Genomic DNA, 18302 nt, shown 5'->3' on the forward strand with positions numbered 1-18302 from the left:
CACTTCTCTCTCTTGGTCTTTGTCATGGATTGAATTGTGTCCCCCAAAAATATCTGTCAACTTGGCTGGGTCATGATTCCCAGTATTGTATGATTGTGTACCATTTTGTAATCTGATGCGATTTCCTTATGTGTTGTAAACTCTATCACCATGATGTAATAAGATGGATTAGCGGCAGTTATACTGATGAGGTATAGGGTCTTAAGCCAATCTCTTTTGAGATATAAAAGACAGGGGCGGGCAGAGAGACATGGGAACCTCATACCACCAAGAAAACAGTGCTGGAAGCAAAGCGTGTCCTTTGGACCTGAGGTTCCTGTGCTGAGATGCTCCCAGACCAAGGGAAGACTGATGCATCACAGGACCTTCCTCCAGAGCCGACAGAGAAAGAAAGCCTTCCCCAGGAGCTGATGCCCTGAATTTGGACTTGTAACCTACTGGACTGTGAGAGAATAAATTTCTCTTTGTTGAAGCTATCCACCTGTGATATTTCTGTTATAGCAGCAATAGATGACTAAGACAGTCCTGTACTATAGTCACCCACAGAAGAATAACAACTCACTGATTTTGGAACACTGTGGATGGGAATAAAGAGGGCAGTAATAGACATAATAACAATAAGATCAAGAACCTTACTGAGAGTTGCTATGTACTCTTCTAAGTGCTTTATGTTATTCTTTCATTTAATTCTCTCCATGTTATGAAATAAGTAGTTTTATTATTATTCCCCTTATACAGACAAGGGAAGTAAAGCACAGAGAAGTGAAGCAAGTTGCTTAAGATAATAGTAAAGTAAGGATTCAGGATTTCAAAGTACACAGCCTGTCCCCAAACCAGTGCTCTTCCTAACCACCAGGCTTACTCTCTAAAACCAGCTCAGTGGTTCATGCTTTATATACCCAGCCAATAAATAGTAAAGGTTTTGCAAAGTTACATATGCTTCCAACATCCCAACTTAAACTCCTAAATTATCCACAAACCACTTAGGAAAAAACAAAAGAAAACAAACAGTCAGGAAGAAGAAAGAAAGTTATCAAGTGGATTTCGTCTCCCTCTTGACCATCCTTTGTAGGATGTAACCTCATTTCCAGATCTAGGTTCTACAGCCATGTACCAATTTGTAAAATAAGTATATTAAGAACATGATGAAAAGGTCTAACATAGGTACAACTGCACTCTCATGACAAAAGCAAGAACAAGGAAGAAGACATATTTAAAGAAATGATGGTTAAAATTTTCAAAAATTGACAAAAAGAAATCAAGCTAGAGATTCACAGAGTAGGAAAAATTAAAAAAAAAAAAAAATCCACACCCAAGCATCTCATGACAAGTTTGGAGAAAATACCAAAAGTAACCTGGGAAAAATAATTATTTTCACAGCAGCAGCTAGAAGACATACAACTATTTTTTTTTTTTTAAACATAAATGATGAGAGCCAGAAGACAATGGAATGTGTGAAAATGCCGACAAAAATAACCGCCAATTTAGGATTCAATGGAGCCCTCGTGGCACAGTGGTTAAGAGTTCGGTTGCCAAGCAAAAGGTCGGCAGTTCGAATCCACCAGTGCTCCTTGGAAACCCTATGGGGCAGTTCTACTCTGTCCTATAGGGTTGCTATGAGTCGAAATCGACTTGATGGCAACAGATTTGGTTTGGTATTTTTAGGACTCAATAACTTGTGAAAACATTCTTCAATAATGAAGCTGAAATAAAAAATACCAGAAGAACATAAATTGGGAGAATTTAATTGCCAGGAGGCCCATACGAAGAGAACTGCTAAGTGTAATTATTCTGTTCTCAAGAGAGAAGAATGGAAATTCAGTAAAGAGTAAGGTGCAAATACGTAGGTAATTATAGTAAAAAATTGAGCGTATAAAACTACAATGTGTTTTAAGGAGTTTAAAATATACAGAGGATTAAAACACATGACAAGAATATTTCAAAAAAGGTGATGGGGTAAATAGCATCAAAGAGTCCTTATATTGTCCTGAAATTGATAAAAAGTACTAAGTTATGCTATGTTTTAATAAGTTAAAGATGTTGCGGTATCTAGGGTTACCACTAAAAAATGGTAAAAAAAAATGCGTAAAGTAATAGATTAATAGAGGGAAAACAGAAATAAAAATGCCTGATGAATTCAAAAGAGAGAAAAAGGAATACAGGGCAGGTAGGACAAATTGAAAAACAAATAACAAATGGTAGAATTAAATACAAATATTAACAATCACATTAAATGATAAAATTAAATCACAAAAAATACTCCAAATAAAAGGTAAAGATTATTGGGGGGGGGGGACCCACACAACACAAATTATGCTTGTAAGAGACAAACCCTAAATATAAGGACCCAGAAAGGTAGAAAAAGATGGGGAAAAATGTAAAAAGCTAATCAAAACAAAGCTGAGGTATGCCAGTTTCATGTATGAGACAGGGTGAGACAGAGCGAGAGAGAGAGAGAGAAATAATTGAACTTTGCCCAGAGAAAGGTTAGGCCTTTTGTCCCCAGCTCCTGGAAGGCAGCCTCCAATTCTTTGGAATATCCAGCCTGATAAGTGTCTTTGTTTACCTGGGGGGCCTTGGGCCAAGCCACACAGTCTAGCTAATATGGGATTTACAGTGGGAGCTCAGGCTACACAGTATCAGCTCAAGCTCTGGAGAGGCTAGAGTTGTATCTACACGGGTGATCCCCAATAAAAACTCTGGACACTAAAGCTCAGGTGAATTTGCCTGGTTGGCAATACTTTGTGTGTGTTGCCCCACACGTTGCTGGGAGAAGTAAGTGCTGTCTGCAGGACTCCAGAGAGAGAGAGGACAACTGGAAGCTGGCACCTGGAACTCTTGCAGACGCTACCCTAGGCACCTTTTTCTGTTGTTGACTTTTGCGTCTCTTCACTGCAATACACTGTAACTGTGAGTATAAGAGCTTTGCTGAGTTCTGTGAGTGCTAACAAATTATTGAACCTGGGGGTGGCCTTGGGGACCTCTGAAACTTATATGTATACATATCTATGTGTGTGTGTGTTATAAATACATTTTCCCCTTCCTTTTTCTCTCTTTGCCTTTTATTTGATGATCTTTTTATAATGTCTTGAAAGGGATACTTAGATCACGGATTTTACACCTTATTCTTTTCTAATATATATATGACAAAAGTTTTATTTTTTAATTTCTACATTAGTTGTAGTTTTCTTGTTATACTTTTATAATTATTCAGTTCAAAATATTTCCTAATTTTTTTCTGTATTTCATCCTTGACTCGTGAGTTGTTTAAATAGTTTGCCTCTTTAGGTGTAAAACTGTATTATATCTGTATTGTGTTCTTAAAATATTTTGACTTTAATCGCTGGAGAAGTTGAATGTTTTCCACTTCTATTCTCTGCAGTTCCTCAACTAAGGGTTCAGATTCTCTTCGAATTTACAAATATTAGGGCCTCGAGGGTGGTAGTTTTAGTTGTATAAGCTCTTTGTATTGTTTAGATAAAGATCCTTTGTGTATCAGCTATAATAAACATTATTTACCTTATCCTTTCCTTTTTAATTTTTATTTTAGTTGAGTGGGTTCTAAAGAAAGGTTTATAGTCCAACCATACTATCTCTCTCCTTTATATTTGTCTCTGTTGCCTCAAAAGAAGAAAGTATGACAACAGAAATACTTTCTTTCTTTTGTTATATATATATATCTTACTTCTTATTTACATCTAATTGCATATAACACTCCCAAACGATAAAGAAAAAAAGTGACGGTTGCTGTTTCACCTGTTTGTAAAGGACTTCAGAGATGATTCCACACAGGTATAGTAGCAACTTGTGGCTGTGCAAAGTCAGTGCTTGCCAGGTATTTTTTCCATATATGATGTTAACCCAATAAATAATATAATGTCATAAGTAACATAAATAAGCTGTTAAGACTTTAAAATCCCAAATGGGGTTGAGTTTCATGATCTAATGCAGGTTCTATGTTGCCATTTATCTATCGTGCATTAACAGCTTCCCTTTATTACTTCCAACTTTTCATTCCTGTAATAAACCTTTAGTGAGCCTTGGTGGTGCAGTGGTTAAGAGCTTGGCTGCTAACCAAAAGGTTGGCAGTTTGAATCCACCAGCTGCTCCTTGGAAACACTATGGGCAGTTCTACCCTGTCCTATAGGGTCGCTATGAGTCGGAATTGACTTGACAGGAACAGGGCTTTTATTTATTTATTTAATCATACTATCCCTGACACTTCTATTAAATGCTAAATTCCTTCATCTGGTAATTTAATTAAAGCTTTTACATTTACATCCTTACGTGAGATGGTATATAATTTATACATGTATATATATATATTTTTGGAGGGGAGGCTATCTTTATCAAGGTCTAGGGTCAGGTCAAAGAATGATTTAGGGATCTTCATTAGTGGCAAGTACTGGGCTCAGCTTCAGAAACGAACTGAACAGTATTCTCTAGCCTGAAGTAGCTATAATCTTGTGGAAGACACGCACAGATCAAATAAGTACTATTCTCAGTATGGATATTAATGGGGTACCAGTACCAGCTGTCATTGAGTTGACTCTGACTCGTGGCAACCCCATGAGTGTCAGGAAGAATGGTGCTCCACAGAATTTTCAATGGCTGATTTTTTGAAGCAGGCTGCCAGGCCTTTCTTCTGACATTCCTCTGGGTGGACTTGACTCACCAACCTTTCAGTTAGCAGTCAAGCACTTAAATGTTTGCGCCACTCAGGGGGCTCCTTATTAATGTGGAGAGAATTCTAACTATCTGGAGGGTGAGACGTGAGCGTTCACCTAAGCCACATCTGACCAGGCTCTTGAAGGACAGCATAGCCCCGGGAGTGCGAAGGTGAGTGACATTTTAATATACAGTGTTATTCTAGGCTCTGTCACAAGTTACACAGCAAAGAGCTCAAATATTTTTAAAGTTTAGAAAAACTCATATTATAAAAAATGTTGCTCAATTTTTTCTTCTAGGTGTTTTATTTCTTCAATCAATTTGGAAGTTTTTCTATTTTTGCAAAGAATGTCCATCTCAGCTTGATTTTAAAATAGCCTGCCCTCACTTTTTTCATTTTTAAAATAACTGGTTTTCAAGTGCTTCCCCTCATTTTTAATCTTGATGTATTTTAACTTTCCTTTTGTTTCCATTTGCCAGTATATAAATAAAAGCTTCTGTTTTTGGAATTCATACAAGTGTGGTTGAAAAGCTCAGTAACATATGACCTGGAACAGCAGGTGGGCAGGAGGTATGAAGGGACAGGGTACTGCTAGGTATTGAAACTGCTGTGCATAGAGGTGCTTTGGAGATTCTACAAATGGCAATATATTTCTCAACATGTGAACTATTATTGTAGGCACTGGAGCTGTTTACTGAGTATTTCCAGCTCATCGCCTTCCAATCCTGTGTGGACTTGTCCTTTCTGGACCCGCTGTGGTTGAGTGGGACCATCTGACTATTTCAGGCCAATGAGCTGTGGGTAGAAGTGACATATACCACCTAGAGGCTCAAGCATTTAACTGCAGGTGGGAGATCCTCTGACACTCTCTTCCTCTCCTTCCGTTACAGTGGAGACTGGTAACCTTCAAGATGGTGGCTGCTCCATTAGCCTAGTTCTAACACAAGCAAGTCTATGTTGTTACACGCCACTAAGACGAGGGAATGTCTTCTACTTAAGAATAATTTGATACACTATATTATTAATTCAACCTTTCTATCTGTTTTACATATTGGGGAATTATAAAAGATTTTGTTTAGGGGGTACAAAAAGAGTTCTGACATGAAAAATTCAATTTGAGAACCACTGGACTGGAGAGATCTTCTTGCAGGGAAGAGTGAAAGGAAAGGTCTGAATCGGTGGTTTTCACACTTTTAGATTTTACAAGAGTAACATTTATGAAAAAACAATCGTGACTGACTTAAGGTCTGCAACTAATTTGCCAGTTAAGACAACTTACATACATACAAACCAAAATGACCAACAACCTACCATTTAGTATCAACAATTTTACAAAATAAAGGATATTTTAGCATCAACCAAGTAAGAAGGATATAACCTCAGACTAAAGGATAAATCCTTTACCATAAATACAACTGTCAGCTGCTGGCACATCACCCAGACTCATGGCAACCCCGTGCAGAACAGAACCAAACGCTGCCGGGTCCTGCACCATCCCCATGATCGGTTGTGGACTGGACTGTTGTGATCCACAGGGTTTTCACTGGCTGATTTTTTTTGTCAGTAGACTGCCAGAACTTTCTTCTTAGTTTGTCTTAGTCTGGAAGCTCCACTGAAACCTGTTCAGCATCATAGCAACACGCAAGCCACCAGTAACAGACACGTGGTGGCTGCGCATGAGGTTACTGGCCAGGAATACAATTCACTTCATGTAAACCCTACTGCACTGATGTGACTTGTTCCATTTTGCCATGGATTAGAGGAAACTTCACCTCAGCCTCTCACCTGTCAAAGGACTGGCTTTTGGGAACCAAGGGTCTAAATCTCACCATCCAATGAGGTTGTGAACTTGGGTTGAGTGTTGAAGAAGGTGGGACACCATCAGAAGGGGAAGGGCCAGAAACACACATCAGCCATCACTAAGCGCTACTTGTAATTCCTATTTTCCATCTCAGGGACGCTGAATCGTCCCCAGACCCTCAGTCTCATTAAGCCCCTCCCTCATCCCTCTGTATTATGAGGGCAGAGTCCTCATTCACAGGGTTCTCATGAGGACAAAATGAGACGAGACATAGGAAGCCCTTGGCATCCTACGAGTACTCAGCGCACATTAGCCAATGCCGTCACGTTGTGCTTTTGTTCTGCACCACTTTTTCAGTGCTCTCGTATTTCTTTGTTCCCTGCACTTAGGTGGCTGTTTCCCAGGATGGCTAAGAACCTTCCCTTTATTTCTGACACTTTCTTCCGTCCTTTATCAGCCTTATACGGAGGAGGTTCCTGTGCTGCTTCTCAGACTGCTATCTTGCTGCACATCTATTCTAATTGCTTTCTCACCGTCATACAGCATTTAAAACCAAAGCCACCACTCATTACAGACTTCCCTCTTCAGGAAGGATTTCTGTAGAAGTTTAAAAAAGCTTCTAGAAGATGCAGGGGGAGGGAAAAAGATAACAGATAACTGTAACAAAGTTTTAATATTCTTTGCACAGTGCCCAGAGTAGCTTTAAGAAACTCTTTAACAAAGTAATAGGAGGAATGAGGAACAAAAGCAGATACTATCTGCTGGTTCTATTTGCTAAAAGCATCCTTCTGAAAAGCTGAAGATAGCAACTCTAGAGATCTCCAGTGTAGACCCAAGCCATAAGATTGTTCTGTTTTGTTCGGTTTTTTGCCCGTGTGGGTACTCAAAGATGCAGAGAAGTCCTTAGGTTAACTCAAAGTAATGTAAGTCATTCCTTTAAAAAAAAAAAACGCCCTTGGATTTTAACATAATCAAAAGTGGTATTTCAATATTGCTGACCCTGATTCGTTATCGAGCCACTATATTGAAATGGGTGCCCCGGTGGCACAGTGGTTAACAGCTATGGCAAGCTACAGCTACTAACCAAAAGGTTGGCAGTTTAAATCCACCAGCTGCTCCCTGGAAACCCTACGGGGCCATTCTACTCTGTCCTATAGGGTCGCTATGAGTTGAAATCAACTCGACTGCAATGGGTTTGGTCGGGTATACTGAAAGGACTTCTGAAAGAGTTAGGTACAGAGGGAAGGCCCCTGTTTATGCTTCAGGATTCTGGGGTCTGTTACAAAACAAGGAGTCTACGTGGCATCCTCCACTTTCTCCAGAGGACACAGAACGTCTGACCCACTTTGGTGAAGAAGGGTTGACAAGGGGCTGGGGCTGAAGGGACCTCTCACCACTTTCCACAGACAAGATCTTTGTGTCAACCCTGAAAAGCCTGAAACCTAATGCTCACTTAGTCTGTGTGGGTTAGACATCCCCAGCGGGGCCCAAGAATCAGATGCTCTGAGAGGATCATGTAGATCCTTTAGTCTGACTCCCCTCAGTGACTCTGACCGCCCCTGGTGGGGTGCGCTCTCATGTTCACTATGGTATCCAGCAGGCAAGTAGGAGATGCAGTTTCAAAAGACCAGGCCCAAGCCAGAGAGGCAAGTCTGGGTAGGTCCCACTTTCATTCAATACACTCTTATTTCCCTGAGCCTCTACTAGGTTCTAAGCACTCAGCAGTTCCTGCTCCCAGAGAGGATTCTGGTGGAGCCAGGCAGGATTGCCCAGGCCATGAATGAGCTGATCCCAAGAGCAGGCACAGGAAGGGGAGGGTTGATGGGCCCTTGCCTGCAGCTCCCTCTCCAGCTACTACCCCTCCTAGCTCCTGGCACCTGTCAAGGAGTAAAGACTGATCAAGGCTCTTCAAGAAGGGCCTTGTGAAAGTACCAGGGCCAAGGACACAGAGGCATGGGAGAAGGTCCCTGGAACAAAATACAGCCCACTCTGAAGACCATGTATGGGTGCAGGGTGGGGATCATGATGCCAGGACCTCATCATTAGCTCCCCTTTCCCTCCTTGAGATGGGGAAGGGAGAGAGGGAGGAGACACGGTCAGAATGCTATGAGGATCTGTATAATTCCCGACATCACGCGCCTTCCTATTAGCCTAGTTGATGCTGACAGTAGGTCCTCAGTATAACTAGTTAGGACAGAAAGGAGGAGCACAACGCTTCCTGTGCTGGAGACTGGTCCATCTAGTGTGGCAGACAGTCCTCAACAGCCCGTGGCTGCCACGTTCCCTCTGCACTCTAAGACTTGTCCTTAGTGTCTTCTAACTTTGAGGGTCACTGGTAAAGGTGTGAATGCCAAGTCCAGATGAACTGCACCTGCAACATTCTGGTGGCACTCGGGGAGGGCAGTAAAGCCTGGTGGTTGGGAAAGGGGCTCTGGAGTTCAAATGTCAGGGTTATAATCCTGGCTTACCAACCACCCCTCAGGCAAATGACTTGAGGGGCCTCAGTTTTGTCATCTGTAAAATGGGGATAATAATAATATATACCTCACAGAACCACTGTCAGGATTAAATGAGATAGCAAGTGTAAAGTGATGAAGTGTCTGGTCCACAGTAGGTGCTCAAAAAACATTAATATCACATTAAGATTAACATTAATAATTGTGTCAATTATTATCATTATTAGCTCTGCCCACTTTCCTTCCTGTAGCTAGTTTTGTTAAGGTGCCAAAGGAAAAACATCTGCTCTTTATTCAAGAAACATTGGTTAAGAACTACTAACTAGATTTATTATGCATTACCCAGAGTAATAAAATTTTCGCTTACTTTTTGAAAGATTATACTACCATTTCACTTTTTCATTTCCTCTTTTGCTTTTTTCCAAAATAAATTATATGTTTGCAAGATTCAAAAAAATCAAATGCGTGCGCGCGCGCGCACACACACAAACACACACACACACACACAGTTTCCCTTGCAATCTGGTCCCCCATTTGCACAGCTGCATATCCATTCTCTCCATAAGTACCCTCTTTACTTCACGTGCAGTTTATGGAATTTTTGTGTGCACATCAGCAAATACATATATTTCCATTTTCTCCCTTTTTTCTCCCCACAAATATAACAAACTCTGTTTATGCTGTTCTGCACTCTGGTTTTTGTAGCTGACATATCCTGGAAGTTTTTCCATAATAGAACAAGGAGAACACCTCCATTCTTTTTACCGCTGCAGAGGATTTCTCTGGAAGGACACACTGTAACTTACTTCACCAGTCCCCTATTGATGGGCATTTGGATTTAAAATTGTTTTATAAAGATTCAAAACAAACAAAAAAACCAAACCCACTGCCTTTGAGTCAATTCCGACTCATAGCGACCTTACAGGACCCAAAAGGTTTCCAAGGCTATAATCTTTACAAAAGCAGACTGGCACATCTTTTTCCCAAAGAGCGCCTGGCAGGTTCCAACCGCTGCCCTTTCGATTAGCAGCTGAGTGCTTAACCACCATGCCAGCAGGGCTCCTTCCTTAGATGTATCATAGACTACTAAAAAAGTCCTGGTGGCATAGTGGTTAAGAGCTATGGCTGCTAACCAAAAGATTGACAGTTCGAATCTACCAGGCGCTCCCTGGAAACCCTATGGAGCAGTTCTACTCTGTCCTATAGGGTAGCTATGAGTCAGACTCGACTCGACGGCAGTGGGTTTGGTTCTTTTGGTTTAAAGGAGTAGTCCATGATATATCTAATATTAACACTAACATTTCCTCTTTATCATGAATTAGTAAAATTTTCATTTTAATATGTTTTTTTTGTGGGGGGGTGCCTCAGTAGCAAAAATAAAACTAAATAATTCTGGGATAAGGGATGCCTGTCTTTAGAGCTTATGTGCTGGGCAATTCCGAATGAGAGGTCTGAGCCAAACCCCCTTCTGTTCATCCCTTTCTTTGGTTGCTATCACCTTGGGTCTTCATATCAGCTGAAGGCCATGTGAGTTTAATGAAGACTGCGGGGTTTTCACAGAGAGTCCTAGATCGTTGTATATGTCAGCCACAGTTGAGCAAACAAGCTACTCCAGGCTCCTCGAGTTTAGTCACGTTTACCTTGGTCAACTAAATGTGCAAATTCATATGGACTTTATATGCGTAAGTAATTCCGGACAAGAGGAATACTGTATGTGTGGCAAATGAACATCTTGTGGGAAATCAAAAGTGAGACGTGGTTTACTGTTATGCTCTTAGCTTCTACCAAGGTCATTACAGTAAAGAGCCATATGAAATCACTTTGGCAATTGCTATGAAACTTTTGTCAAGGGCACTATCCCACAGGCGGTCCCATGCTATCAATTTCTTTCAGAACGTATTGTCAGGAGACACTGTCTCCCTCGAGGAGCTATGGGGAGTGGTATGGTTCATCATGGTTCCCTTATGACTCTGGCTTTTCAGGAACCTCAGAACTGAATCTGATGCTCAGCCGTGGAAATAATTAACCCTCCTGATGAGCTAGTTGCTTTCTCCCCCTCTCCATGGTCCTGATTTTTCTGTTCCTATTCCTCTGGCCCCAAACCAAACTAAACCAAACCCACTGCTGTCAAGTCAATTCTGACTCACAGCGACCCTACATGACAGAGTAGAACCGCCCCATAGGGTTTCCAAGGAGCAGTTGGTGGATTCGAACTGCGGACCTTTTGGTTGGCAGCCAAGTTCTTGACCACTGTGCCACCAGGGCTCCTCCTCTGAGCCAGTGGTTCTCAAACAGGGATAAGTCCCCTCCGTTCCCAAGGGGACACATGGCAATGGCTGGAGACATGTTTGATTGTCCCATCTGGTTGGCTGGGTGCTACTGGCATCTAATGCATAGAGATCAGAGTTGCTATTAAACATCTTACAGTGCACAGGACGCCTGTCGCACCCCCGACCCCCCAAAAATGTCAATAATGCTGAGGCTGGGACACTCGGCTCTAACCTGGTTAACAGCAAATCCTCTGTTGGGAGCTCCGGAGACCTTATCTGGAAAGACGTCTAACTACACTTGATAAACAGAATACCGAGAGAGCAAATGGAAAATGTCTGAACATTTCAGTAGGAACAACAGCAAATCCAGTCACCCTCTGTCCATGAAGAGCTGTGCCCTTAACTGCTAAACCCAGAGACATGAAGTACCTTGAGGAGTCTGAACGCCGTCATCCAGCAGGTCCTGCTCTGCTCATCTTCTGCACAGAGCAACCTCAGCTCTTTAGTTTCGTTCCTTACTTTGTTTGGCTAAAGGAGACAAAAAGAAAATTCCATCAATGCAATACAGGGAGCCAAAAAAGTGGTATGCTAGTACAAGACTGATTCTTACGGAAACCATTAGGGGCACCACCCACGTAAAGAGTTTGGGTGGCGTGCTAACACAAACCGTGCTATGCAGTCATTTGTTCATTTACTTGACACGCCTCTATCACGGCCCCATCACGTACAAAGACTGGGCTGTATGACTGGTAAGCCATCTCCAGCTGGGGAGCTCAGGGTCTCAGAGAGGGACAGACAGGAAAACAAGTATCACAATACAAAGTGGTTAGTGCTACAGGAACACAGAGAAGAGGCGTCTAACTTGGCCAAGAGAAAGCTGGATTCTCCTGAAGGAGAACCTGCCTCCCGAGTTACAGAAAAATGTTCCTCAAATGCCCATTTCAGGGAGCAGGAGGAGGCAGCCAGAGGGGTGAGCCAGGAAGGAAGACACTGCTAGGGCTCCAAGGGGCTGTGAAGTGTCCCAGGTGGAACATCCGGAGAGAGGGAGGGAGGGAGCGGTGTCCTCCCTGAGAAGGGTACTGAAGAGGGAGCAAGCAGCTCAGGCCAGGGAAGGAGGAGGACTGCTGTAGGAGCAGGTTATCTGAATCTCCCTGTGAGCCTTCTGCCTCCAGACACAGTGGTCAGTGGAGAGTGGACCCTCGCCCAACTCTCAGCCTTGGGAATTTGAGTGGCCAAGAATTTCAGAGACTTGAGTGACTTCCTGCACGTGGCTAGCACTGTGGGATAAACTAAGACAGCCAGCCTGCAGACAGAGACAGTGAGCAAGAGAGAGAGAGAGGGGACAGACAGTGAGCGAGCACAGCAGCGAGTGTGTGGGCTCCCATCGCTTGTAACTGTAAGAACCGTCACTGAGAGAGGTGTACGGTAATACTATCGGGCGGACTCCTCTCCCTGCTGCAGCTCAAGGAGGGGCTCCCTGCTCTCTCCCAGGGATCGCAGTTAAGAGCTCTGGTTCAGACGTTAGCTAGGCTGGGATGAAATCCAAGCACAACTAGTCACTGGCTACCTGACCTGGGCAATGGAGATTGTTGAGTGGCTATCCCATTAGCCTGCTGTGAAGGTTAAATAAGATAATGGATGTAAAACCCTTTGCAGGGCATCTCAATATGTACGAAGTATTCAATGAATTTATTATCTACTATTATGATTATCAATATTATCACAATCTTTCCAGGGGAAAAGTGCAGCCCCTGCCTATAAGTACGTGCTTTTGCACATACGTGTGTGCATGTTAATACATGCATGTGTATACATGCATCAGTGTACTATGTGCACATACGTGTGCATGTGCATGTGTGTGCTGTGTGCATGTACGTGCATGTGTCTGCTGTGTGCATGTACGTGTGCTGTGTGCATGTACGTGCATGTGTGTGCTGTGTGCACGTACGTGCATGTGTCTGCTGTGTGCATGTACATGTGTGTGCTGTGTGCACGTACGTGCATGTGTGTGCTGTGTGCACGTACGTGCATGTGTGTGCTGTGTGCATGTACGTGCATGTGTGCAGAGGGTGGGGAGTACTGTGGCCACTTCTATCTGACTACCCAGGACCGGACGCCCATGCACACAGCATCATCTCACTTGGTACCCTGAAGGTCACCCAGATGACAGGCTGCGGGTGGAGGGTCTCTTACCGTTAACCTGCCTCTTCCTCCTCTGCTCTTGCCACAGCCCTGTCCAGGAGGCAAAGTCACCCAGCAGTAAGCCACTGGGCATACCGACCAGCACTATCTATATGTGCTCTTCCTTTCCTTGAGCTTCTGAACTACTCTAGAACTGACACCTTGTAAGCATACAATAAATATATTTACATGAATGTATATATCCAGTGTGAAAACTATGTTTCTATTTAAAAAAAAAAAAAGAACTCAATGCTAGTTGAGAGGAATTTCCTGTTTTCATTACAGAGGTTACAATCGGATGCTGAAATCAATGGTCTAGACATGACTGCTCCTGGTGAAGTACCTTTATACAGAACCCATGGTCGGTGGGAGCGCTGTACTGCTTTTTGCCAGCGATCAGGGAGAAGATGTTGCTGTCTTCCAGGTCAGCCAGCAACTGCAAGTGTCTGGGCTCCTGTGCAAGCAGAGAACATGTTTCAGCACACAGCACATGTTTCTCACATCTTTGCCAACAGAGGGCAGCATGTGCACATTTAAAAGTAGTTTTCCCTCCAACATTCTAGAGGCTGTAACCATGGAACGCATACACATACAAAAAAACCAAACCAACTGCCTTGGAGTCAATTCCAACTCACAGCGACCCTACAGGACAGAGGAGAACTGCCCCATAGGATTTGAACTGCCGACCTTTTGGTTAGCAGCTGAGCTCTTAACCACGGTGCCACCAGGGCTCCACTGCACACCATAAGGACTAAAGGGCCGAATAAAAAACAAATTTACCAAGCCCCCCACTCCCCCCAAAAAACCCTGCCAATTTTCAGACGTACAACTGTTAGAAGGTATTTGATACTTCCGCCAGATCAAAGCCCCATAACCAAACGTTCGAAGTGCAAACCAGGAGAAAATAACTAACGCGAAGGTTAGATCACATTGTCCAACGCAAGAACTGTGTACCTTTGGTACGTCAGCGCACTGAGAGTCCAGGGCTGCCTTTACCATTGGCAGCCTATCACTCCTTTCTCCTTCTCAACTTGCCCATCCTGCTCTGTTTCCCGTTCTAGGACGCAAACTGCCCCTGGTTCAGCATGTGTGACGGTGACAAGCCGTCCATCAGAGCTGGGATGGCGGAATAACAAGAGCCTGTACCTCTCCCTGCTCTGGTATCAGGTCAAACCTCCCCAGAAGATGCTACAGAGCTGCAGGGGGAAGGGCCTGTCTGCTCTGGCCCTTCTCTCTGGCTCACACCCCTGCAGTATGGAGACTTCTCAGGCGTGAGGCTCAGTACTGCTCACACCTACCCCAGTCTTCTGTCTCCTCTGTCGGCAAGAGCAGACGAGGCTACGGTTGTTAGAAGGTACAGCCCTGGGACCAAGTTTGGCCAGCAAGGCTCTGCTGCAGGGGCACACAAAGGTGCACAGGGACGTGGGTATAAAAGTGTGTGCAAAGAAACTAAAGGAGGACCCTGGCAAAGGAAATCCTCCTCACCACCTGCTCTCTTGTGAGGCCTCCAGCTGCTTGCCCCCTCACCTCTGCTTCCTCTGGGGATACAAGCAGATTGCAGTTTACTCCAGAGTAGTTATGATAATAAGGATTAGGTTGGCGTTAGGGTGGCAATAATCTACCAAACATCCTTCTGGCTAGCTTGGATCTCAACTGTCTAATTACGAGAACAAAGTCAGCACCTCTGAAGCAATTGAGGCAGCCAGGAGGCTCTGCTCACACCTGCAGCTTGGGGAAGTGTAAGAATGACTTAGCCTTGAGGGGTTCCTACTGCTGTTAGTGTCTGCCTAGTTGGTCCCCAACTTATGGTGACCCCATGCACGATGGAACGAAGTGCTGCCTAGTCCTGTGTCACCTCCATGATGGGCTATGGACTGGACTGTTGTGATCCATTGGGTTTTCACTGACTGATTTTCAGAAGTAGATCACCAGGCCTTTCTTCCAAGTCTTAGTCTGGAAGCTATGCTGAAAAGCACTCAGCATCATAGCAACTGCCTCCAATGGCAGACTGGTGGTGGCTGCGCATGAGGTGCAGTGGCTGAGAAATGAACCCAGGTCTCCCGTGTGGAAGGTGAGATTTCTACCACTGAACCACCAATGGGGAGTTCCTAGGTCTGTATTATCACCAGTTTCTGCTGAAGACAAGTATGTCTGAGTTTAGCTGTTACACAATTAACTTAATAAATGATGATGAGCTTCAAGGAGTCCAAGTCGCATTTTAAAATGAAGCCTAAGTTCACCCCCCGCCTAAAAAATTGGTGCAGAATTCAATGCTGCTGGTGGTTTTTTTTTTTTTCAAATCACCTTTGAAGTTCCTTTTGTGGAGCAATAAAGTCCCGATCTTCGCAAACACACGTATAGCTTTTTCCAAGACTTCCTTCCCAGCTCTTTCACATGCAAAAACCCTTGAATTTCAGGACAACTGCTGGAGTTTAAAAAATTCTGTTGAAAAGGAAATTTAAAAAGTCAGTAATGTTACTATAAATAAAACAGGTATGTTATTAACATGGCTGACATCTTGACATTTTCTGAGTTATTAAAACACTCTTCTTTTGGCCAAACAGAGTCTTCAAATGATATTTTTCTTTTCAAAAGTCTTCAAGTTCCATCCAAATTGGTGTTGTACAGAACATAATTAGTATTTAAACACATGCAATCAAATGGACCTTTCAAATATTGGTGAAAAACACCAAGTCGTAAGTTTCCTTCTAAGTCAGTGCCTTTGAGGATTCTGCCCCTACAGCTCCCTTCCCCCATACTAGTTTTCCATAAAAGATCCAGTCTAGTCCCTGGAATTAGGGCAGGAGGAGGTGCCAGGAACCTTTCAATGGGACCACTGGGAATTGAGAGCATCTTGCTGCATTTTACCCATGTACCCCTCCAACTGAAAGATGTGTGGAAGTCATCCTGACATTTCCCATCTGCCTGTCTGTCTGGAATGCCTTCGTGACAGCCCACCATTCCAGGTAACCCCTCCCACAGACAGCCTGGAAGTCAGCAGGAGGGGGAAAGCTTTAAAAACCAATCATGTAATTATCTTCCTCTGGACGGGACAGAGAGGAAGAGGGACAGGTCAGGGGGTGAGGCCAGGGGAGATGACACAGGCTGGTCCTCTGTGCTGTGCTGGACTAAGAGAAGATGACTTCCTCTCCGTGGGTGGGACAGGCAAGGCGGACAGCACCCTCATGCCGCTGGCCCAGTCCTAGTATGCAGGGTCTCAAGAAATGATCACACTCCCTCACAAAGCGCACGAAGCAAGCTCACAGTCACAGCAATTAAGAAAGAAGTGAGTCATTTCCCTGTCTCCATGTCCCGGCAAGGACGACCTAGTGTCGACAACTCCTACTAGAACAGATGAATGCGATGGAGCTCGGGTGGGTGGGCAGGGCTCCTGAGGTGCCCGTCAGATAGAGCTCTGAACCACTCACCTTTAGACAGTGCACACCAGCCTAGCGGTGAACAAAGCCGGGAAGGGTTGGCTTATGGGCAGAACTTGGAGGGAACTGAATTTCCGTAGTTTCTCTTAGGTGTGAGCTGGGAGGCCACCTGGATAGTGCTGGTGGCCTTAGTGACTTGTTTACTTTCTCACTTAACACGCTGTAAAGAGACCTATTTTTAGAGGCTCAGCAGCCATACACTCCGCTCCCCATTCACGACTCCTGGGAGGGCATGGGTGGGTGGGAAGAGCAGAGAAGCCTCAGCTGAGTGCTGCCTCCACTGGAAGGAGGTGGGAGAAAGGCCAGGTTTGCTTGGATCAGACTTCAGAAAGCAGAGGACAATTAGAACAGGTTCCCTTATTTTTAATGCACAGTAAATAACTTTTAAAAGGACTTTATGGAAACCAAATCATTTTTCTATTAGGTAGACTCAGTACTTTTGTTAGAATATCAAATAGTTGGGCAGTGGCCTGTCCTGGGGTCTGTACTCAGTGTGGATCCGAAGTCTCATGACCAAGAGAACACACTCACTTGTGCCTCTCTGTTCTGCCTGTCCATCCTGTCTGTCCATCCTGTCTGTCCCCTGCCCCTCCATCTGGCCCTTCCGGCCCCTGCTTCAGGATTGTATCTCTTGGATTTCTTCTAAGTTAAAGTAAGTGTATCCTGTTTATAAGCGCCTGTTTCAGTTTGAAAGATCCTAACTACACACGGCTTCCCCAAGTAAACATTTATTTCTTGTTACTCTAAACTACACCAGGAGCCAAGGCCATGATGTGACTAAGTTTTTAGGAGGCCGCGTCACAGCTCCAGGAGGGCTGCTATCAGTGAATTCTATTTCAGCAGAAGTCTGCTTTCACCCAGTACCTGCAAAAGCTGGGTCTGAGGAATACTGCCGTTTGACTGCTGACACCAAGTAACCATCTGTTCCGGGAAGAAATTCTAAGGAAACGAGGAAAAACAAATATGTTAAAGGTTAGCTTCAAAGTGGGGAACAAAGTCTATTTATAGGCATGTCAGTATTAAAAGCACCCAAAAAGGGACTATTCTGCACATTTTTATTTAAAATAATAGTACTCTTTATTCCTTTATCACACAGTAGAAACACCTAATTTAAAAGCCTGTATTCAGTTTTCCTAAATGTCAAATTCAAGCTTGCAATTTCTATTATTTTGAATACTCAATTCCTGTCTCATAGCTTGCGCCATGGCAAAAGGCAATGCCAAACGTTATAATCCCGTGGTGTAAGTGCACAGCACGAGACATGGGATTCCTGAAAGGAAAGGTGAACACGGTTATGGGAAAAAAGTCTCTTCCGGTGCATTGCTCAAAAATGGTTATCAAATTTCTGACTTTGGAGGAAAAATAGCAGTTAAATGACCAGAGCCAGAACTGGACCTCAGACCTCCTCCCCAGGTTGATGTGGCTCTGTCCCATGATTCAGGACAAGAGTGCAGGCTTTGTAGATGTGGGGCTCATGCACACTCTTGA

The 18302-nt window shown here is 43.8% G+C and overlaps 1 protein-coding gene across 3 annotated transcripts in view; it reads right to left on the reverse strand.

Annotated features, from left to right (window-relative positions):
• GRB10 (growth factor receptor bound protein 10) overlaps nt 1-18302 on the reverse strand; it is a 258555-nt gene that overhangs the window by 24971 nt on the left and 215282 nt on the right. For all 3 annotated transcript variants that reach the window (XM_004389154.3, XM_023743079.1, XM_023743080.1), the window contains 4 exons: nt 17679-17753; nt 15682-15819; nt 13721-13831; nt 11626-11724 (listed from right to left, as the gene is read on the reverse strand). In XM_004389154.3, the coding sequence (XP_004389211.2) occupies nt 11626-11724; nt 13721-13831; nt 15682-15819; nt 17679-17753 (423 nt within the window). The remainder of the gene's footprint in view (nt 1-11625; nt 11725-13720; nt 13832-15681; nt 15820-17678; nt 17754-18302) is intronic.

This window comes from Trichechus manatus, unplaced genomic scaffold (assembly GCF_000243295.1).
Source record: "Trichechus manatus latirostris isolate Lorelei unplaced genomic scaffold, TriManLat1.0 scaffold00235, whole genome shotgun sequence".
Classification (NCBI taxonomy): Eukaryota; Metazoa; Chordata; class Mammalia; order Sirenia; family Trichechidae; genus Trichechus; species Trichechus manatus.